This window comes from Nuphar pumila, chromosome 2 (genome assembly GCF_984573655.1).
Source record: "Nuphar pumila chromosome 2, dmNupPumi1.hap1.1, whole genome shotgun sequence".
In the NCBI taxonomy this organism is placed as follows: domain Eukaryota; kingdom Viridiplantae; phylum Streptophyta; class Magnoliopsida; order Nymphaeales; family Nymphaeaceae; genus Nuphar; species Nuphar pumila.
Genome location: NC_143250.1, coordinates 144563818 through 144588842, shown reverse-complemented (window position 1 = coordinate 144588842; position 25025 = coordinate 144563818). Strand labels below are relative to the sequence as shown.

The following is a 25025-nucleotide window of genomic DNA, read 5'->3' as shown; positions in this document are numbered from 1 at the left end:
TTTCCCTGTTGTTGCCCCTCATGGGTATGTTGCTTCTTGCCACCTTGAGTCTTTTCGCCTGCAGGAGAGTTCTTCCTCTTTCAGCCCGAAGCATCCCCTCCATTGGTGCCTCTCTTTTGCGATATATTTCTAGACCTCTCCCAGTCCTTGGTTAGAACGGTAGCCGACTCGATCGCATTGGCCAAAGTAGTAGGCCGACTCGTCAGGACGCGAGTCCACAACCCATCCTTCAATCCATGCATATACTTTGCCGCCCTTGCCTTCTCACTCTTGAAGAGGTTTGAACAGTACCTCTCGAAGTTCTGAAATCTTGTAGTGTAGTCCACCAGACTCATGGTCCCCTGGGTCAAATCAAGGAACTCTCGTTGCATCTGTTCCTTAGTGTAGGAGGGAAAGTATGCATCCAGAAACTTTCCTCTGAACGCATCCCAGAGAATCTCATCACAGTCGACAAACTTTACCCTTCGCAGGGTGTCCCACCACTTTTTGGCATCGCCCTTCAGACGGTACATGCCAAAAGGTGTCTTTTTGTCCTCGGGGACATGTAGGACGTCGAACGCTCGATCTATTTCCTCGACTCAGCTCTCGGCAGCCTCTGGGTCTGCCTTTCCTGAAAAAGTTGGCGGATCCAACTTCAGAAACCTTTCAAAGGAAACGCCACCCCCATTCAAACCAATGTCGACCGGATGGTCACGCGCGGCTGCCTGGGCCGCCTGCGCAGCTTGTGTCGCCTGCAGGGCCTGTGTAGCCTGCAGAGCCTGAGCAGTTTGAGTTGCTTGAGCCGTCATAGTCTCGGTCAGGGTGTGAATGGCCTCCATCATAAAGTCCCTCTGCTCCTGCCAATTTGTGGGAGCATCAGTAGAGGACGAAGCACCTCTGCATGTATACGACATCTACAACACACATATTTTCTATAAATTAGACTTTTACTGATCCTACCCCCTTAGAGTTGATCACGAACAATAATCGTTCATATAATAACACTAAGACCTTTAATTTCACACCAATTAAACAAATCGAACTATGAATACAATCAATCATGCAGAGTTCATATGCTTTAAATAACAATATTAAATAGCCTTACCAGTGAAGAAGACTGCTCTAGAGGACGAGTCACAACTTGTTGACGCTTCAGGACAGGGCTCATATACAAAAAAAAAATTAATACTCAAAAGATGACGAAATTGCAAGTCTTTGTGGTGGGTTCTGATACCAAACCTGTAACGACCCCAACTCATACCCTTTGAAAATGCAGAATATTTTTTTTATAACAGTGTGGAAAACTTCCTAAAGACCCAGGGTCCTTATAGTTTCAATTCCAACTGGATAGCCCAAACACCACAAACGAACTTGCAACCATCATCCATAAAAACCAAAACAATTTATTTCATTATGAAGAAGAGTAAATTTCAGAGACAATGTCTTATTTGACTAAAAATAAAGCAACTGTAAAAAAAACAAGGACTGAAGTAAAAGAAAGAGCCACTCTATCCCCTGCTGAAGTTGTCAAGCCCAAGTATGACTCTCATCCATTCTCAGTAGCCAGTCCTACCTCACTGCTCACCATATCTTGTGAAAAACCAACAAAGTAGGGTGTCAGAACCAAAATTCTGAGCACAGCTACTTCTAAAGAAACCAAATGAGACAAAGAACATGAATAAGATTTCATGTAATGATTTGAGTGAGTGCAGATATAACAATTTGCATAATTTAAATAACCATACATGCAACCAGTTACATATGCTAAGCAAGAAGAAACAATAACGCATAAGCATATACAACTAAGTAACAAGATCTTTCAGCATGCTTTCTAGGAAGTAAATAACAGACCACCCACCATTCTATCATGATTTAAAGAACAAATCAAATATGCATGATCTAATGCTTAACAGGAAGACACATGACTTCTTTTCAATGCATGAGTCCTTTTTTTTATCTTACCTTTAAGTTTCCATGTTCCTTTGCATATGCATGCCCTATTAAATGCATGCAACTTTAAGTTCCTCTTTTTTTATTACCGTTGCCCGCGGATACACCAAACGGGTATAATCTTCGAGGTCAAGTAGGTACCCAGGGTAGCTTAGCACACAATTTGTATTTTATTATTGGGTTTCAACTTAGCCCTCGACCAAATCACCTTCGGAATATTAGACCTCCACATCTAATGTCAGGGACACAAGGGACACCCCACTCTCACAAGTGCCACTTCCTTGGTACCATAAACAACAGTCGTGTCAAAACACACCACTCCCGGGTAAAGTGGCAAACTCTCCCTAAAACCGTGGTCAGGAGAAGAAACCTCAATATCGGGTTTATGGGACAAAATTACAGCACACGCAGTTTTTGTATCCTCACAGTCTCCCCAAGACCGGATCTCTAAGATTCCCATACTTCAGATGAGACATCCCAGAACGTATATTACACTGTTCTTATTCATTATATTTTTATTAAAGTCAATTCTTTAAGTTTGCAACACCATATGCAAAAGTAAAGTGAAAACCCGCATCCTCCCTTGCGGGGGAACCCCTTACGAAACTTCAGTCCGTGAGGACAAACAGTACAGTGTAGTAGTGTGCCATACCATCTTATGTGGTTTAAGTGATGCAGTCAAAAACATATGTGAAAAGAAACCAAACCCACGACTTTTCAGGCCGGTGATGGTCCATTTACGCCATCGATGCATCACATAATAAAACCAAAGTAGTGTTTCATTCATAACACTAGGCCAAACTGCCAAAAGCACGTGCACTCATGCAAACATAACTCAACCATATGTATGTCATTACTCAATCATATGCATTTTCAATATGTGTGGTGCCTACATCAAATACGTGTATTAACCAATGCACATTTCTTTTGAGTGTGTGAGTGTATATATAAAGTTTCACATATTCATTATGCATACATGCTCAAGAAGAAAATCAGTAACCGAGCCATGCTCACATTCATGATTGCACAACCAGTATCATGAAATGCAAAAATAACATTTACCAATTACTGGGCAGAAGTGTAAGCTTTGACATATGCTAGGGAAGTTGGTCAGACTTACCAATCCCAGACCCGCCGAACTCCTAGCTAGAAGTATAGTCAACTCAGTCCAGCCAACACACCCCCATAATTTCATAACAAAAAGTTTATTTTCTGTTTGGCATCGCAATAACCCACATATATGCGGTTTGATGACCAAAATATCATTTTTTGTTCAACACTGAAGCAACCCGCACATATGCAGTTTTATAACAGGAATATGCAAGACCATAAAACTAAAAATCAAGAGATCCAACCTTGAACTCAAGATCAAATAAAAGGAAAGGAAACCAAAGTTATGTCCTTTAACAAGAGCATATAGGCTTATGTGTACGTTCAACACAGGTGTGTGTGTGTAGTCAGTTATCACAACCAGAACATCTTACTAATTCACCAATCTCTCCTTTTTTTTTTGAATATGCTCCAGCACAAGAACATTCAAACATCTCATTACACAGGATCTGTTTTTTTTTTTTTTCAAAGGACCTATTGTGATGTCTAATCTTTTGACTAGATTTAACATCTTCATAAAGCTTTTATGGTAAGACAGTTTTAACTAATAATTAAATTCATCAGAAAACAATTGAAATTTACAATTAAACATTCTGAAATTTTAATCAAACAAACCAATAACAGTCCAAGACCACAATTGTATGCTCAAACTGAAAAAGAATCTACACTGCATTTTGTACTTAGTCAATAAATAGGTAAAATTGACAATTAATAATCACACAAAAATAGATTTTGATATAATCAGCACCTTAACGTAGCTTTTTATTATAACATAAATTCTGATTTAATGACAAAATATAGAGTTTCATTGTAACATAGAAATTCTTAATTTAAAACAGAATGGAACCTACGATGCATCTAACTCAACATCGATTCAACATACTTTTTTTTTCTCTAACATCCTATTAACTTACACAGGTTGTTCAACCTGGCAGGTGTTAAATCAAACGAACCCCCCTGTCATGAAGCTGAAACCCGAAGAAAATCCCCTTTTCAATATAGAAATCTAAAACCTAAAAAGCCTCTACATTACCTTACCTGTTAACCTGAAACTGAAATCCCTCTAATCGAAGATTTGGGGTTTTCTGCATAAATTCAATAGGTACCATGGGGTTTCTCATTTTCTAACTAAGAAACCCCCAAGTCTGGGGTATCCCTATAAGAAACTCGGGACCTCCATGGCTGGGGCCATCCACTACCTCAGTCGACCCCTCTTCCCCCCCCCCCCCTCCTATCGACCTGATTTGGGGATTTTACGGGTTAGGGTTAGACCAAAATAACCCCATTGATTCTTGAAAACCAAGAAAGTAGCCATCTAACAGATTTTTGAGGCTTCTCATCTCAAACCCTTGCACGAAATCGAACCCCTGTTCGATCCCTCACCAAGATTCAACAAAGACCCGTACCTGTTTTCAGTTGGTTTTTCGGCGATCGGAGGCTGGAGACACGAGTACAGAGCCGGCTGAAGTTGCCCCTCACTGCTGCCGTGACAGGGAGTGCTCGAGGAGGCCGGTGATGGCTGATGGTAGCTGGGGTTTTGCCGGTGACGGATCTCCCTTTCGGTGCGCACGAATGAGAGAGAGAGAGAGAGAGAGAGAGAGAGAGAGAGAGAGAGAGAGAGAGAGAGAGAGAGAGAGAGAGAGAGAGAGAGAGAGACCCCTCTCCACTTCCCCTTTATCGCCCAAACCCCCCTCCCCTCTTGTCGAGAGGCGCAGGGTTGGTTACGCTCTGCGTAACCCCCCTGCCCCTTTCTTTTTCTGGTTCTTGAAAGCAAGAATCGTGCCCTAGGCACGATTCTTGTTTAACGCCCTTTCAAAATCGAACTCGGGTCCGGGTCCGAGCCCGCAACCCGCGGCTCCAAATCCAGTTTACAACTGGATCCGGGTCGCCAAGAGCTAGCAGATCCTCAGTTGGATCCTTGTGGGTCCAACTATGGGTCCGACCCCTTTGTACCATATATATATACTATTAATTATTTATTTAATTAAAAATTACTATTATAAATATAATTTAACACCCCATCGTGGGTTATTTATGGATTCGCGTATCGGGTCCGAACTCTGCTACTCAGAATCCAAATTCCAATTTGGATCCGAGCTGGTTATAAGAGTGGATTCGTCTGAAACTATTTACTGCTTTCTTTATTTTATTATGATTTATACATATATATATATACGGGTATATGGATCCGAAAGGTGGATCCCGGACCCATCTACTCACCATCGTAAATAGTCATCCCTTGAATTATTTAATTAATTAAAATTATTGCACTTATATATACATATAAGATTATACGAGGTAAATTTATTCGTAAAAATTTCTTTATGGGTCCTGGATCCGAAATTTGGATCCCAGGCCCAAATCATAAAGAATCACTTAAATTTTTCGGGTATTACATATAAAAATATATATACGGGTATATGGATCCGGAAGGTGGATCCCGGACCCATCTACGCACCATCGTAAATAGTCATCCCTTGAATTATTTAATTAATTAAAATTATTGCACTTATATATACATATAAGATTATACGAGGTAAATTTATTCGTAAAAATCCCTTTATGGGTCCTGGATCCAAAATTTGGATCCCAGGCCCAAATCATAAAGAATCACTTAAATTTTTTGGGTATTACACTTTTCTTTTCTTTTTCATATTTTATCTAGTGTATCATCTCATCAAAAACAGCACAAAACATCAACACTTAACAAGGTTTGCAGCCACCAAATGTTTTTTAGACAAATCCTATCTCGAATCGGACATAACGCATGCCACTATCACGAAGGAGGGGTCGGCACCTACCTTTGTACGCAAAGATCCAACAGGTTCAATCCCTAGGTGCAGCTAGACATGTCCTCTAGCATGGTTTCCTCGGCGGTTCTCCTCCTTAAAATCATCCCAAACACAAAACGCCCATGGGAATCAAACCCTGACTGCCCACCTAGTCGCCAAAGCCTCACCCCACTATGCCAACCGCCCTTAGGGCACATGACAACAATGTCAACATGCCAACCCTAGCTTCCAACAATTAGTTTAGACAATTTTTTTTTTTTGAGGAAAATTAGTTTAGACAAGTTATATGGGGAACATAGTAACAAATTTCATATCTAGAAATAGCGTCAATTTGGTCAGCTTTTATATGATGCCACACCTTCCCAAGAATTTTTTCCACGACCATTTATCAAATGGAATCCAAGTCAAAGGTAAATCATTCTTTGAGAAATCCAACCATTTTCAAAGTTTTCTGTGTACAGGAAAATGCATTTTCATGTACAACATTTTGCTTCTTTCTTTGTCTTACCACCCAATTAAGCTCAACACCTTTTTCCAACCAAAGAAGCGGGCAAATTTAGTTTTCTTATATCCATTGCCAGAGCTATCCCTAATGATACTTAAAATCGTTGAGGTTATTTATTAGGCAGTGTTGCTTTATACTGCAGTTCTGCAATTTTCTGTTTGTTTTTAAGGAGAACTCATTGTGGTGCTGCAGAGTGAATGAACTTGTGGCACTTAGGATTCACTTCAGCTTCCTTTATGGGCCATTGGAGAAGCATAGACTCTAAACAAACGGCACTCTATGTAGAGGAATGCATAATTACACCATCAAAATGAATTCTCTCAATTCCTCTTCTCATTAAACATGGGAGTATTTCCTTTCTAATAGAAGAGGACCATACGAATACTCCTACTGTTTAGAGGGAGCACATTTTAGCATTGACCAAATATGATGTGTACCTTTAAGCCACTCAGACTCAGGTTGGACATGGGCTGATCACATCCGGAATCATATTCAATATGGATGGGAAAACTTTATCAAATATTTACATGTAAACTGGTTTGGATCTAGTCAAATTCAAGTTTAGATGCAATAACTTGAAATCAAATATGATCCAATTAGCTAATCGGACACATAAATTTATACTGATGCTGGCTAAATGGATTCAAGTTGGTTGGCTATTGAACCAAAAACCATACCATTGACATCCCCAACTTTCTGCTAGTGCCCCAGAATCTAGAAGCATAATCACTAATTCAAGTTACAATCATATGAGTTTATTTGACTTCATATAGGAAAGGTTGTGTAATCCCAATAGGTTCTAATGGCAAGCTTGTTTGGCTCACCATAGCCAACTCCGAAGAGTTCCTAATTCTTGGCACTTCGTTTTAAGTTTTGATGTAAGAAAGTTTTGTATCATTAGCAAATTGCATCAGTTATGATGCTAAATTTATAAAAGAGGTTTCACTTCAAGGCAATGATTGCACATGCATATATCTTCCTCTGCTTCTCCTAGTTGGATAAAAAATAAACATATCTGAATATAAATTAACAGTTTGAATAATGCAAATCACAAAGGATTCATGGGCATATCCCAAGGAGGAAATCTTGATGGGCATATGCACACCACCGAGGGAACCACAATGGCATATCAAAACTGCCATCGTCAAATCTACCATGTTGCCATGTTGTTGTTCATTATCATCTTGTGTTTTATTCTTTGCATTCTTGTATTTTAATTGTTATCCATTATCATCTGGTGTTTATTCTTTACATTCTTGTATTTTAATCTTTCATTTTTGACATAATTCAGTGCTGAAAAACGTCTTGGACCCATTTTGCATGTTTCAATTTGCAGGTTCCCATCTCTCTCTCTCTCCACACACACACACACACACACACACACTTTCCATGCAAGTGAATAGATGAATTGAAACGTTATATGCATGAAAATGAAGCAGTCCCATCTACAATGGTGAAAAAAGTGGGAAAGCAAACAAGCTGTAAAGATGTTAGCACGAGTTTAAACCTAGTCAGTATTCATGATGAACTATCAAAATTTGGAATAAGTGGAGTCCGCAATGCCAATAGAACCATCCCCCTTTTTTTAAGCTTGCAGTTCATTTTCAACATGCCAAGAAGAACACATGCACAATTTCCCTTACCCTTTTCCCTGTTGTTCATTGCCTCAATCACCAAACTCATTGCAGAAGCAGTAAACAATAAACTTCCTCTCCTGTCTACCCATCTATACTCTGGTCATGATGAACAATTGGCTGACTACAATAGTATGGACCAACTGATACTCATGGGCTCAAAACCAAACTCAGGCAGACAATCACTGGAATATTAAGAGCATGCATGCACACCTGCACACACACACACATGGACTCTCCTAGTGAGGTCCCAATAGTACAATACCCTATTTACTTTCCAAACACCATGGATTTTGTAATCTTTGAAAAATTTAAACAGGATATCTATTTTCATGGTAAGGAACATTTATAAGTATATGCACATCTGCATATCTCCATTTGCACCATTTTTCTACATATGAAAAATGGATATACAACATATAGTAGAAATTACATGGACAGAATGAAACAAAGGATGATGTAGATAAGGTTGCACAATGATCTCTAAAATAACCATGGTCTATAATCCCTTTAAGGCTTTGATATCAAATTCGCTCATAATCAAGCTTATCAGACTGCAGATAACACACAAAATTAAAAGAAGTGAAAGGAAATGATTAGTCATGAAGAGAGCTTTATCGCACAAAATCACAAAAAATTCAACTGATACATTTAATTGTCCTCGTACCTTGATGAGCATGTCAGTTGGAAGCCATGCAGGTGCAGTTGGTATCCCTACCCAAGCAATCTATTGGAAGAATGAATACCAGTCAGTCAGCCAAACAAAATGTTTTGTAATTTTATCTTCAAAATTGAATCATTCAAATGGAAGGGGCAATGAAGATTTCAATTGGACCAGATCATTCATTAACTCTAGCAATCCTAACTAGACAAACAGATGAATCTATCTGGAAAATATGCACTGCCAATAGATGGTGACTTTGAGCAACTGAAATCCAATTTCAACTGCTCACTCTAGCAATCCTAACTAGACAAACAGATGAATCTAGATTCGTCATGTGCCTCCAATACACTATGATGAACCAACCATTCCTTTGAAATAAAAGAACATGAAGTGTTTCCATTCTCAAACTTTGGACAAAAGGTATTCGATACTGAATTGGTTCAGAATAAGAATAAACCATACATGCAGGTTCAAAGCATAATATTACTGTTTGAGCTAAATTGAAATGAATGAATCATTCATAACATACCAGTGCGTGCTCCCCAGTCTCAAAAATGCGCATATCCAAGACCTGCCAACATCATTCACACAACCAACCAGTAAATAATTCCAAAATGCGGAGAACAAACAAGAGACTGCAAATCCAAGAGCAGCAGTAACGATAGGATGCAGTTTCTATGACAGTATTTACAAAGAGTAGAATGAGCTGAATAGCAGAGACTAGTAAAGGCTACAATTGGTGAAATCAAAATCAAGAGAAAATTTATCATGAAATGCTGAAGAAGCATCTTGACATCATAAGTGGATCATTTACTCACCTCCCCACGGTCTTCATAGATGTAGTCCAAGCCTTTGTAATAAAGTGGATGGCCAACTGATAAATACTTTTATCAGGAAAGATATGAATCAGTTAACATGTTAACATAAGGCCAATATTGTTGCATATGTACAATACATAAATCACTGGCAGTTAAAATTTTGTTTTAGCTTGGTCTACATATAGATTGAAGCTTGAAATTACTAAAATTTTCTTTCAGCGTGGTCTACATATATATTGAAGTTCAAAATCATCTAAAATCATTTCACCTATCTGAAAATAATTTTTATGCTTCAGATACTCAACTCACTGTGCCCCATCTCAACTGATTAAATTTGTGGCAAAAGCAAAAAGATCAAGCATGGAAGAACAAATATAACGCCAATGTTGGGGAAAAGACCAAGCATGAACAAATAAAAAAATAAAATGTAAAAGATAAACAACATGTATGAGAGAGAGATAGAGAGACTTCTCTGTCATACTATCTAGCTTTCTCTACTTTAAGGGGAATCTCCATTTATTTGCTTCATCTACATGTTTCTCAGGGTATTTGCCTCAATTACTATTGTTAAGAATTTCATTATTGATTTCTATGAACAAGCTTTCATTGTACCATGAGCAAGGTTTCCATAAAACCATTCTTATTAGTTTGTGTATCAAATGTTGCAAAGGATGTATGTCTCTAAGGTAGTCCTAGATTCATACTTTAATTCATTTCTCTATGTTTCTCATCTGTTTATACAGTCTCATGGGGTTACACACTAAGATGAGCATTTTGTATGGACACATCAGAAAACGTATTCTTCAACTTTGTTATTGGTTGCTAGTCATGTACATTTTCCCTCTTCTTTTATTTATTTCGACTAACCTGGTCAAGCCAGCCTCTTTTGTACTTTCCTTCACAGGTCAATTTCTAAGGTTATTGGCTCTTGTGTACCATGAAGAATCTGATTCTATTGGCATAACTAGGTCTTGAGATGGATGTTTTCTCATGCACTCCACAAATCTTCGCTGCTATTTTGCATCCTTTCTCTTATTACACGACTATTGGTGTTATTTAGTAGAGATCAGTCATTTCTGCATTCTGTGTCATAAGTGATAAACAGAGTCATCCCTTATTCCACATGGATATGGATCTAGCTGCTAGGACATGACTATTTTCTTGGATTTTTCCATTAAATTAAGTATGGACAGGGAAACAATATAAGTCAAAATGGACCATCCATGTGAGAGTTGATTTCTCTTAGTTTTCTGTCATTTTTATCATATTTTTTGTTGCAAAAAATATTGAAAGCTCATCTTCTTTCTTGTATTCAACCAATCAAACTTAAGGAAGCCAATTTGTATATTTGTGCCCCATCTGCAAAATATATCAGAATAAAGAGATATTTGGGGATATGATACATGTGACAGGCTTTAGGAAAAATGTGTGTTCACGTGTGATCATTCCCATAGATCATTCTCACTATTCTTTCTTCTTCAGAGTTCAGCTAAATATCTGTCAGCATGACAAGTGGCTATCATAAATGTCAAAAGTCAATGCAGGTAATCACACATGTTGGTCCTCCCTGTTTCAGAATATACTAGAAGAGAAGAGATTTATAGGAAAAATTGCTCATAAGAAATGAAGGAATATCACAAAGTCATACATAAACTACACCAATGTGATTTATTCATGAAAAAAGAACCAAACTAAGTTTTACCACAGAAAAAAGAAAAAAGTTATATTCTCAGATAAAATAATTAAGAAGCAAAGGGCATCCATGTGAAATATCCATAACAAATTCATTAGAAACAAAAGGAATCTTCTCTTTCATATTTTTTGATGACTTGCTCCCCTTTTTGTTACTATGATGTAAAGACAGCAAAGTCGACAAACATACACAAAATTGATATATGTTCTTTTCTTCCTCTTAATCCTATCCTTTTAATGTTTTTAGTTTTTCCTACATTCTTTTCCTTTTGCCTCATTAATTTGTGTTTCTTAAGGCATGAATCTTCATAGAAAGAAAAATAGCAGATAAGGAAACATCAGGTATGTGAAAAGAATTTTCAATTAGGGGCATGTGGGAACCTAAGATCTTAGATACAGCGATAAAATAGTGACATCTTAAGTCTACTAGGTGGAAGAAGAAGTCTTCAAAAATTTCAGACTTTTAGTGGGTAAGATTCAGTCATAAGAAACTCCTTCTTTTGAGGCTTAAACATCTATGTTTTGTTTCTCACTTGAACTCAGTGTTGCAGGGACCTTAGATCAGATTTTTGTTACAACTTAAGATCCAGTGTTTGCTGGAATTCCATATTTTGGTGGGACTCCCCAAGAATCCATAGTGAGATCTGACAACTGAGGTAATCAAACCCTCAGTGATTTTTTTGCTGTTTGCATAGTAATGAAACTAACAAATGTATCATGATGATTTAACCGCTCATCATCTTGTTGGCAGATGGTTTTCAATAGTGCAGCTGGTTATGGCATGAGAAAATACAAACTAATAACCATTCTAACAAACATCCTGATATTTTTCATGCTATCAGAAAATTCTAGATGAAAAAAAACCTTAGATATAATGAGTCTTTGAAACCCTGAAGCATTTTCCATTATTTCAAGGCAACAAGAAAAAAAATACATTGTTTTGAATACAAAAACCACAAAATATTAAGAGATCTCCATTTCTTTAGATTAGCAGCAAACAAAAAGAAAGAAAAAGAAAAGATCCTTCTAGAGATTTTGATATCTTGTACATATACAAAGAATATTGCATATTGTAAATATCAATGTTTAGCTCATGCTACACATCAGTGTCTTGCACAAAGTCAAATTTAGTTAACCTAATGAAACATCAAAAAAGGCTGCAAGATTTCTTACAATAATCAGTTTGCTGAAGATACACCAAGGTGTCTTTGATCACATGTACTCAATCAATGCCAAATACCAAAATCTTCAAAGAAGAATATATGGAAGTATGGAGACACCAAGTTAACAAATGATCACATTCATTTCCTCATATAATAAAAGTGGAAGATCCACAAGAAAATCACACGTAAAATATAGTAGTTCAGAAACAGTGGAAAGTTTACAACCAGAGTATAACAAAATGCTACTCAAAGTTGAGTCTCAGCAAATAAATCCTTAGTGTTATGCTATCTTAATGAAAATACTATTAGGATTTCCTCAATAATTTATGACATATAATTTGAATATGTTCACCTAAAAGACTCGACTGCTGCATGAAATCTGAATTCACGTCTAAGATGTCGATCTATGCACAGTCACATGCAAGGGAGAATTAAAAACACAAGAAGGCAATAGTTTTACGTGGTTCGGTCAGAATGACGTATGTCCACGACCCTTGGTATTTCTCATTGTCAGAGTTAACGTGAGCCAAGGATAAACCACTATATATAGAACTGATTACATGCAGGTAATTAACCTGTTTCCTTTCTTAGAAGGATATCGATAACATCATTATCTCTATCAACGGAGAGTTGTTTCTCATCAGGAAACTTTTCTTTTACAGAGGAATCTATGGTGGACAGGTCTCTTTTATTTTCATTGTTAGAGTCCTGGTCAAACTTTCTTTCTTTGGACGTTGAGTCCTTCAAGGAATTCTGTAACGACCAGCACATATGTAGCGCAGGATTAGGTTAAGTCTGAGTGGCACATAATGACTGAGGATTGTTGGTCTTGACATCCCCCTGCAAGCGTAATGGGTGAGGGAACACGTGAAGCTTGGACTTTAGGTAATTAAACCGATGTACATGCAGTCAATGCATCGTCAAGTTGATCGGTGGAAGCAACATGTTGAACTTTGAAAACCTGAGCTGCAACCTTGTCCCGAACAAAATGCACATTGAGCTCAATGTGTTTGCTGCGACTATGAAAGGTAGGATGACCTACAAGATACATCGCTGACACATTATCACAGTAGATGACCGGTGACTCTGAGAGACAATGGCCCAACTCGCCGAGTAAGTGTCGAAGCCACATGCATTCAACGGCAGCATTAGCGATGGAACGATACTCTGCCTCTGTGCTCGAGCATGATACGACATATTGCTTCTTTGAACTCCAAGAGATCAAGTTATGTCCAAGGAATGAAACATAGGCAGAGGTAGACTTTTGATCGTTGGGAGAACCAGCCCAGACGGCGTTAGCATAAAGTGAAAGCCGGGAGGAAGAGCTCAAAGAGAAATATAGGCCATGCTGAATAGTGAACTTAAGATATCGCAAAATCCTTTTAACAACTGACCAATGTTCCGTGGTCGAAGCATGCATGAATTGGCAGACCTCGTTAACGAAAAAGGATACATCTGGCCGAGTAAGAGTAACATATTGAAGGGCCCAACGACGTTGCGATACAATGTTGGATTGTCCATTAGTTGACCAGAGAACGCAGAAAGCTCGGTGTACGACACCATAGGAGTGGACATGGGCATAGCATCGAGCATGTTTCTGCGTAAGAGAAACTCAAATATATATTTTTCCTGTGACAAGTGGAGACCAGCTGAAGACCAAACCGCTTGAATTCCCCAAAAATAATGTAGATCACCAAGATCTTTTAGGGCGAACCGAGCACCAAGATATTGAATGAATGGGGGAACCGCCTGTAACAAGAATATTGTCAACATAGACAAGAACATATAACTTTAGTTTGCCTTGAAGCAAAGTGAATAGAGAGGGATTGATGCGTGATCCATGAAAACCATGTTTCAGCAGAGCCTCGCTGAGTTTCTGGAACCAAGCACGAGGTGCCTGGCGAAGACCATAAAGTGCCTTATATAAGCGACAGACAAACTCAAGGTGTTTAGGATCTTGAAAATTGGGAGGTTGAGTCATATACACAGTCTCTTGAAGATCGCCGTTAAGAAAGACATTATTGACATCAAGTTGTCGGATGGGCCAGTGAGAACTTATAGCAATGGCAAGGATAGTACAGATGGTGAGTGGTTTGACAACTAGACTGAAGGTCTCAAAAAAATCAACGTCCACCTCTTGGTGAAATCCTTTAGCAACAAGACGAGCTTTAAATTGCTCAAGAGAGCCATCCGCCCAATGTTCGATCTTGTAGACCCATCGACAACCAACAACATTTGGACTCGGATTAGGACGAACCAACATCCAAGTATGGTTTTAACATAGAGCCTGAAACTCGTTGAACATGGCTTTTTGCCATTCAGAATGGGAAGCGGCACGAGGTTCAAGGTCTGTGGATAATTGAACAAGGCATATGAAAGAGAATGGGTAGTAGCAAAGAACGTACGAGGTTTGAGTGTTTTGAGTGTCCCATCCTGAGCACGGGTCACCATATGATGAGTACACAACAGAGGGGGAGGTGAAGCCAACGTGACAAACAGACTGGAAGAACCCGAATCAGGAGAAGTGGGATCAAGCGGAGAAGAGGGAGACTCGGGCCTAGAGGGAGTAGACTGGTTTTCAACGGCTGGGGCCAGAGTTAAAGTGATCGGCTCGAGGAGGCGGGTCAGGTAATGGTGGACTCAGAAAAGACATGGGCTGAGTCATGGTACCAGTGCTAAAAGGAGGCTTAGGTGCAGGAGCACTAGCTGAATTCTGGGTTTTGAATGGAAAAATAGTCTCATCAAACACAACATGACGATTTTATTAGAGGCAGGATCTAGACAAATATAACCATGGTGGGTAGTGTTAAAATAGTATGTAATCCTTGATATACGTATATTTATCAGGGGCATTTTGGTCATTCCATGTATTGTACTTTAGCACAGTCCATTAGGGACTGAAAAGTCCTTTTTATTTTTTTTATTAAATGTATTTTGTGTAGCCGTTGGGGGATGACAGTCCAACGCCTGTTGGACTGCGCCCCCCCCCCCCCCTCCCCCCTCTTTGTGAGCAAGTGAGGCTCACTCCTTGTATTGCATGCTCTTTGAAGCATTTTTGTGTGAATATATAAAATCCTCTTTCATTAGGCTTTGAGCCTTATTCTAATTGTGAAAGTGATATTCGATATCTCCTTTGTGAGATTGTTGTTGGTCCATTAGTGACCATTTTATATTTGTGCACTTGTGTAGCCTTTCATTGGCATTGTAATAGTGCACTATTGTTTTGTTACATGGTATCAGAGCTAAGGTCTTTGAAAAAGCTTCCTTAGTGATCCTTCTTGTGGTAGTACTCATCACGCTCGTGTTAGTCGTTCCCCTATTCAAATCTTTGCAATTTATTATGATAGAAAGAGATTCCGCCTCCATCATCACATACAAGCTAAATGAGAACAACTATTTGATGTGGGCGATGACAATGGATAATCACATCAAAAGCAAAAAGCTATGGGGCTTTGTTAGTGGCTCCACTAATGAACCCCAACTCAAATTGACTAGAAGAGAAGGAGATCAAGTGAAAGTGTTGTCTAAAGAAGAAAAGTAAAAGGCTTTACAAAAATACCAAGATAAGTTGGAAGATTGGGAAGCAAGCAACACTCAAATTCTCTCATGGTTTATGAATACCATGGAATTTAAGATTGCCACCAACATCATCAAGTTCAAGAAGGCTTGCGATGCATGGATCTTCTTAAAGAATTTCTTCATTCAAAAGGTTATGGCTAGACTATATTATCTCCAAGACAAGGTACGTAATGCAAAACAAGGAGACAAAAGTGTGAGAAATTTCTATGGGGTTTTATCCCCTATTTGTGATGAAGTAGCCATGTTAGAACCTAAATGGGAAGGTTCGGCTATTGAAATGAGAAAAGCTCAAATAGAAAGAGAAAACCTTTTCTCTTTCTTTTATGGCCTCCGACTGGAATTTGAATAAGTTAGGTCATCTTTACTTCATAGGACCTCAATTCCTTTTATAAGTGATGATCTTGTGCAAATTTGCCAAGAGGAAACAAGACTTGGCATGCACAAGTCAAATGATGAGGTTCTTGCCAAGGCAAGACCCGAAAACTTTGTAAAAACATATAAATCCCCTCATTTTGAGAGGAAAAACAATGGAGAAGGACATCATGGAGGATACAAGGGAAAAATCATTTGTCATCATTGTAAGGAACTAGAACACATAAGACCAGATTACCCCAAATTTAAGAAGGTAGCCGCTCTACGTGAAGAAACTCAAGATATCAAAAAAAAGAAGGCAATTTCAATTATTTGACAATTGCTCAAATAACGGAGGCCGTTTCACACATCCTTAAAGCTACTTCTTCTACATCCGGTACCACCATATCTTCCTCTTCTTCTCCAGGTAAGTCCACTTGGATTTTGGATTCGGGAGTATCTTTTCATATAACATATAATGAATCCCTACTATCCGATTGCACCAATTCATACTTTTCATGTGTGTCAACCGCCAATGGTACCTCTTTAAAAGTCAAAAGTATAGGAAATCTTAAAGACACTTCGAAAAAAAATTGTTTCAAATGTAAGGGTTATTCCAAAATTAGATTTAAACATTTTTTCAGTTTCTCAAATTTCTGATAATGGGTGTAAAGTCTTCTTCTCATCTAAGGCTTGTTGGGTGCAGGATCTCCAGTGAGAAAAGCTAATTGGGCAAGGTCATAGAAGAGGAGATCTCTATTACATAGACTTTTTATGTCTACCCAAAAACTCTTTGTAATCATGTCAAAGACATGGAGTTAGATCTTTGGCATAAAAGATTAGGACATCCAAGTATATCAAACTATCTCATTTTCCATTTTGAATTTTTTTTTGTAAAGATAAAGATTTTGTATGCGAAGATTGTATACTTGGAAAAATGCAAATGATACCTTTTAGATCAAGAACTTCTTCATCTAGTGAAATCTTTGAACTGGTGCACTCGGATGTATGGGTCCCGCTCTTGTCATGTTAAAGGGAGGATATTCATATTATGTTAGATTCATAGATGCTTTCAGTAGACATACTTGGATTTTCTTCCTCAAGCTTAAATCAAAAGTTTTTCGTGTTTTAAAAATTTTCATAATCTTGTTATAAACCAATTTAAAACAAAATATTAAAGTATTCCACTCCGACTCAGGAGAGAGTTTCTTTTAAATGAATTTCAATCATATATGAAAACTCATGGAATTTTACACCAACGATCTTGTCCAAGGACTCCTCAGCAAAATGGTATTTCCGAAAGAAAGCATCGTCATATTATTGAGACTACTGAACCCTTTTTATCTTAAAGAATATTCCAAAACAATTTTAGGCCGAAGTTGTACTTACCGCAGTATACCTAATAAATAGAATGTCTTCTCAAGTCTTGGAAAACAAATCTCCAATTGAAAAAGTTTTTTAAAATTTCTTCCAACTTGAAAAGACTAAGGGTATTTGGATGTAAGTATTTTGTGCTTCTTGAAAAATATAACAAACTCTCTGCCAAAGCCATAAAATGTGTTTTTCTTGGATATGCTTAGAATAAAAAAGACTATCGATGCTATGATCAAACAAATGTCAAACTTTATGTTTCTATAAATGTTACTTTTCTTGAAAAAAAAACGGATTTGATTTTGAAAAAACCAAGGAAGAAACTGAGTATGCCTTTTTATTTAATTTATTACCTAAATCAAATAATGAAATTGTTAATGACGTTGAAAATTTTGAGTCTATTAATGACTCTAGTGAAGAAAGATAACCATTCCAAAATCTCTTACAGTATTCTAGACGAGATAATGGGGAGCATCCATGTGCTTTTGAAAGATATAATCAATCAACAAATACTGAGAAAACTAGTGTTAGAAGATCTGAACGAATCCATAGGCCTCCAACTATATTTGTGTCATATGAATATTTTACTCCAAACTATAAGGCTTGCTTTCTAACTATTCATTCATATCATGAACCATCTAACTACAATGAAGCTAAAAACATAGACGAATGGGTAGAAGCCATGAAGATAGAATTAGATGCACTGCATAAAGCTTATACCTGAACAATTCAACCTCTTCTCAAAGGAATAAAGACTATAGGGTGTAGACGAGTCATTAAAATCAAAACAAAAAGTGATGGGTCCCTAGAAAGGTATAAAGCACGATTAATTGCAAAAGGATAATCCCAGGAATATGGAATAGATTATGAGGAGACATTTGCCCTAGTAGCCCGTACGACCACAGTTAAGACTCTAGTTGCAGTAGCGTCCATTAGAAAATGGCCTGTTTATCAATTAGACATTAAAAATGCATTTCTAAATAGAAATTTAAATGAAGAAGTGTACATGGATCCTCCTCCCGGTTTGACTATTGAAAATGGCATGGTTCTTCGACTTCAAAAGGCTTTGTATGGGCTTAAGCAAGCCCCTAAAGCATGGTATGATCAGTTTAGTAATACTATATTGAACTTTGAATTTAAATATTGTTACACTGACACTGCTTTTTTTGTAAGATCTACAGGTACCTCATTATTATTATTATTTTGTATGTTGATGATATGATCATCACTGACAATGATCATAAGAAAATTGAAGAAATTAAAGTTATGCTTAAAAGGTCTTTTGATATGACTGACCTTGGTTTTTTGAGATATTTCCTAAGAATTGAAGTAGCTTACTCGCCAAGGAAATACATTTTATCTCAAATCAAGTTTACAACAAATATTATTGCACGTTCGGAAATCACTGACACAAAGTGTGCGGACACACTTGAGATGATAAATGCAAAAAAGAGAGCTAAAGATGGAGTATTATTAGATGATCCAACTCCTTATAGACAACTTATCGGATCGCTAATATACCTTTTTATTTCTAGACCTGACATTGCGCATGTAAACGATGCCAGCCAGTTTTAACATGCGCTCACATCAATTCACATGAGTGTTGTGTTGAGAATAGTTCGATACATCCAGAAAACTATTTCTAAAGGGTTATTATTATCCTCTTCCTCATATTTAAATCTTATTGCTTATACTGATTCTGACTGGGGAGGAGATCCCAATAATCGTCACTCAACTATTGGTTTTTGTGTCTTTTTAGGCGATTACCTCATTTCGTGGTGATGCAAGAAACAACAAAAGGTGTCTTTATCCTCCATTGAAGCTGAGTATAGGGCAATGGCTACAACAACCACCGTATTAAAAAAAGGAGTCCTCACGTTCAGCTGTGTAGGAAAAGAAGGAACGAAATAATGGAAGAAGAGGCTGCATGAAGAAAAGACGTCAGAGTCTCAATCTGCGTCTATCATTGTATTAATAATATATTGAGTACATAATTTTAGGGTACGAAAATACCCTCTAGCAACATCTTAAATTACATTACATAGTAACTTGATCTTGACCCGGTTCAGTACATGGATCGGGTCGGGTCCTATACATACACAAGTTGGGTCCAAGACCCAATAACGACTTCTTTTCAACCTCCCTCAAGTTATGCATGGTCCTGGACCATGAACAACTTGCCTTTCAGAAACCAAAATCTGTCCTTTGTCAGCCCTTTGGTGAAAATATCAGCAACTTGCTTTTTAGTTCGCACAAACATGGGCTCAATCTCTTTTTCTTCAACCTTTTTCCTAACAAAATGTTGATCTATCTCAATATGCTTTGCTCGACTATGATGAATGGGTTTGAAAGACATATTGATGGCACTTTGATTGTCACACAGTAGCAGTGACCGAGCAATTGGTTCTCCCATTTATGTTAGGAGGTGCCTTATCCATGTAGCTTCAGCAGTGGCAGCTGCCATCGATCTGTATTCAGCCTCAGTACTTGACCTAGCAACCGCCTTCTGTTTCTATTGCTCCAAGATACCATGTTCGATCCAATGAAACTACAATAACCAGATACTGATCGTCGTTCATCTGGATCACCCGCCCAATCAGCATCAGCATAAATAATGATCTCATGGCCGCCACCTGGATCTAATTCACTTTTCTTGTATACCAGCCCATCACCAATTGTACCCTTCAGATAACGAAGTATTCGTTTGACTGCCTCCATATGCAACGTATGAGGTTCATGCATAAACTGAGACACCTGATTAACCGAATACACTATATCAGGTCTAGTAAAAGTCAGGTATTGCAGCATGCCAACTATGCTACAATACTTAGTGGGATCTCCATATATATCCCCTTCTTTAGAACTCAGTTTCTGATGAATGACACTTGGAGTTGCTAATGACTTACAATCTGTCATGCCTGCCCTGCTGCGAATGTCCAACGTGTATTTGTGTTGAGTAAGTGTGAGTGTATCACATCTTTTATCAACTTCCACCCTAAGGAAATACCGCAGCTCCCCCAAATCTTTCATTTTGAATCTTTGATTTAATAACTTCTTTACCTCCTCAATGTGACTTTTGCAGTTCCTTGTGATGATGATATCATCTACATATATCAATAGAAGAGAAGTGACATCTCGTTCATTGTGAATGAATAACGAGTGATCCAGAAAGGACCGAGAAAAGCCATGCCTTTGTATCTCTAGTGAAAAACTCTCGAACCAAGAACGAGAAGCTTGTTTCAATCCATAGAGTGCCCTTTTTAGCTTGCATACATACTGCTTGGCGTCTCGTTCTGCATACCCAGTGGGTTGTTCCATGTAGACTTCCTCTTTTAAATCCCCGTGTAAAAATGCATTTTTTACATCTAACTGGCTCAATGTCCATCCATGTTCAATGGCTAGACTCAACACAATACGAATGGTTCTCATCTTAACCACAGGACTGAAAGTTTCATCGAAGTCTTGTCCTTGTTCTTGTGTGAATCCCTTGGCTACAAGTCTAGCTTTATACCTTTCGATGCTCCCATCTGGTTTATACTTTATCTTGTATACCCATTTTGACCCAACGACATTTCTATTTAGTGGTCTAGGCACAATCTCCTATGTCCCACATTCATGTAAGGCTTCCATTTCTTCATTCATTGCTTCGACCCATCTTCTAGAACTTGCAGCTTGATAGAACATGAGAGGCTCATGCTCTTTATTTATGGATGTCAAGAATAGCTGAAAATCCAATGAAATTTTTTTATAGCTTACCCACCAGTCAAGCGGATGTCGAATCCGTGAGGATCTTCTGATATCCATCATCTGTGGAGCAAGGTCAGAAGAACCCGTATCTGTACAAGGAATGGACGAGAGCTCTTTCTCTCGCCGGTGTATACAACACCCTTATACCTTGTTGGCTCCAAGTTTTGTGTGACAATCTCTTCTATTTGAGCTGCATTTGCTGATTCTTCATATATCTCCTTCTGACTGCAGTCTGTTGGGCAATCTTCCTTAGCACTGGAGAAGAGTTCTGAATTTAACCATGGGTTGTATACCTCAATGTTGGGACTTGAGTTAACAACATGAAGACTTGAATTAGTCGGTTGATCATCAAAATTCATTTCATCAAAAACTACATTTCTCGATATTTTGATGCGTTTACTTAATGGATCATAACACCTATACCCTTTGTAGTCTTCAGCATATCCCATAAACCTCCACTTTAAGGTTTTGTCTTGAAACTTATGTCTCAATGAGTTGTCAATGTGAACATAGCAAATAGACCCAAACACACGTAATTCATGATAATCGGGTTGTATGCCAAATAGAGAAAAATATGGTGACTTATTTTCTAAAATGGTCATGGGCAGTCGATTTATCACATGAACTATGGAATGAAAGGCTTCAGTCCATAGTGCTACAGGAAGATTGCTCCCGTGCATCATGCTCATTGCACTCTCAACAATATTCGATGCTTCCTCTCAGCAATCCCATTTTGTTGAGGTGTATGTGGGCAAGACACTCTTCTCTTTATCCCATTATGTTGAAGAAAACTAACAAAGTCACTAGAGGAAAATTCACCTCCTCCATCACATTGGAAATTGAGAATGCTGGTAGAGAAATGGTTTTGAACAAAGGAATAAAATTTCTGAAACAATCCAAAAATTTCTGATTTGTGCTTCATGAAAAATATCCACGTATAGCGTAAGTAACTATCAACGAAAATAAAATAATATTTACTGCCAGAAAGAGAAGCAATTGGGGCAGGACCCCAGACATGAGAACATATGACCTCAAAGGGCCTTGAAGCTCTCTTATTAATGGAATTGAATGGCAAAACACGACTCTTACATAAATGACAACTAGAACACTTTATATCCATGACTTATGAACTCAGACTGGACTTACGAATTAGATTATTCGAGACAAGTTTTTCAATAAAATGACGACCACAATGGCCCAGACGACTATGCCAAAGTCTTGGCTTATTACATTTAGAAATGACAAACACAAACTCAGAAGGAGCGAGAAATTGATGTTGTTGAGGCTTCAAGGATGAATAGTCAAAATGAACAGAGGAAGGATCTTCTTGAAAGATGTACATGTTGCCCCATCTTTTTCCCTCAGCGAATGTCTTCCTCGTGCGAAGATCCTTAACATAAACAGAAGAGGGAGTAAATTCAATTGAAGCATTAACATCATCAACAAGTTTTAAGACGAACAATGTTCTTTTGAATATTAGGAGCATGAATAACGTTTGGAAGATTAAGAGAGGACTTGGACATGAGTATAATGGCATTTCCAATATGTGAGATGGAATGATGAGAACCATCTCCCGTGACTATGCTATTCTTACCAACATAAGGAGTGGGATTCAAGAGTTTACCCGCATCACCCGTGACATGAGTCGCTGCTCCGGAGTCGACGTACCAAATGCCTTTATCATTTTATTTCATATTCAAGCCTGCCAACAGCAACTCTTTTACTTCTCCATCCCTCCTAGCCTCAGCTTGTGGAGTTTTTCCCTTGTTTTGAGGGTTGAACCAACAATTTGCTTTAATATGCCCTTTTTTATTACATAAAAAGCAGGTGGGAATGGGCCTTTATCCTTGTATATTGGGCGTTAGAAGTATACCACGACCTCCAAAGGTATTTCTCCCTTGGCCACCCTTTCCTCGAAAGAAATTTCCTCTACCTCTACCATAAGTCATTCCCGTGGCCAGCACATCTTGGGTTCCTGAATGTCCATGAATGTCTTCAGAAGATCCTTTCAGAGTCATTTCATATTGCAATAGTTTGGCATGAAGGTCTTCAAACTTTGGAAGTTCTGGTAAACATAATAAAGTCGTCGTCATAACATGATAGTCTGGCCCCAACCCACTCAAGGTTTGTTGTACCTTATCCTTTTCACTGACAAGACACCCCACAATAGCCAGTTGATCCGTGATGCCTTTCATTTTGTTCAGGTATTCCATAATAGACATGGAATCTTTCTTCAACATTTGAAATTCTTGCTTGAGAAACATGATTCTCGCTTGAGAAACATGATTCTCGCCTCAGAGATCTGCGAATATGTCCGAACTAGCTTGTCCCACAGCTCTTTGGCCGAACAATCATCAGGGATGGCTACAAGAACCTCCTGTGAGAGAGTTAAAGTGATGTATGCCACTAACGATTGATCCCTTTTCATCCAAGTAACATATTCTGGATTCTTGAGAAGAACAATAGATTGCGCCCCTTTATCGTCCATCTTTTCCTGCGAAGTGAACTCTGGAGGGGGTGGGACTGATTCATCCAGATGACCAGAGAAGTCCTGACTCCTTATGAACTGAACAATCTGTCTTTTCTAGGTTAAGAAGTTGGAATTGTTCAGTTTTTCAGAGACTAGTTGACCGAAAAAGTTAGAGGAGAGGCCTGACTGCGGATGAGGGGAATCCATTTGAGAGGAAAGTAAATTATGACAGAAATCGGCACAGAGATATGAAAGAAAGTTATGACAGAGAATAAAAGCTTGACAGGGAATGAGATAATATTCAGATAGAAAATGAAATAGATGATCGTACATACTATTTCAGAACTGTGTAAGACACACAGTAGATCTGAAATAATATTCAGATATGTGAGGCAAATAATAGAGAGCTCGTGCAGACAGAAGAAACGAGAAAGGATAGATGACCAGCAGGTATAAAGAATAAAAGGAATGGAAAGGGAAGCTCGACTTTTGCGTGATACAGGAGAAAGGGAATCAGATTCACGTGCCAAAGCAAATCACGTGAAGAGTTAGAAAGGAAAACAAGGGGAGAAGGACCAGGTTCACGTGACTAGGCAGATCACGTGAGAGGATAGAACTCGGCTTTGACTTTTGCGTAAAAAGGGAAGACAGTTAGAAACAGAATCCACTAAGTGACAGCAGACTGAATATGTTTCAGATCTACGATGGAAGGAGTAGAAGAGTGTTATCATCGCAAAATTTATCCCCTCCCTTGCGAGAAAGAAATGAATTTTGTGAGTCAAACTCGACCAAAATTTTGAAAATGATTTTGAAAATTTACTCGCCTCCGTTTTTAAAATTTGCGGGAAAATTCCGTGGAATGGGATCCGCCTGTCGGTACGAGGTTCAACCGTTCCTGACGCCTTTACCAGGGGTAATTGAACCAAGGATCAATTACGTGCTTTAATTTGACTCAAATAGCTAAATTATGCTCTATTTTTACTAGAATGCACAAAGAATCAGGCTTGTGCTATGAAATTTTTAAAAAATGCAAGTTTGAGAAACTATGATGTTTGCTTTGGAAAATTGAAATGCATTTGGAAAATGATTGGAAAAGTGCTTGAAATTGGAGTTTTTGGGAAAATCATTGAATTTCATTGGAAATCAGAAATTTGCATTGAAAAGTGATTTCTCAGGAAAACTTGAAAATCTGAGAAAATT

General features: G+C 38.2%; 1 protein-coding gene across 1 annotated transcript in view; it reads right to left on the bottom strand.

Moving 5' to 3' along the window:
* Positions 1–8271: 8271 nt before the first annotated feature.
* The window catches only part of LOC149847447 (NAD(P)H-quinone oxidoreductase subunit O, chloroplastic-like), a 44335-nt gene continuing 27581 nt past the window's right edge, over positions 8272–25025 (bottom strand). The window contains exons 3-6 of the mRNA XM_089998424.1: positions 9453–9518; positions 9164–9205; positions 8638–8697; positions 8272–8524 (exon numbers count right to left, since the gene is read on the bottom strand). Of these exons, the coding sequence (XP_089854550.1) occupies positions 8495–8524; positions 8638–8697; positions 9164–9205; positions 9453–9518 (198 nt within the window). The 3' untranslated portion in view covers positions 8272–8494. The remainder of the gene's footprint in view (positions 8525–8637; positions 8698–9163; positions 9206–9452; positions 9519–25025) is intronic.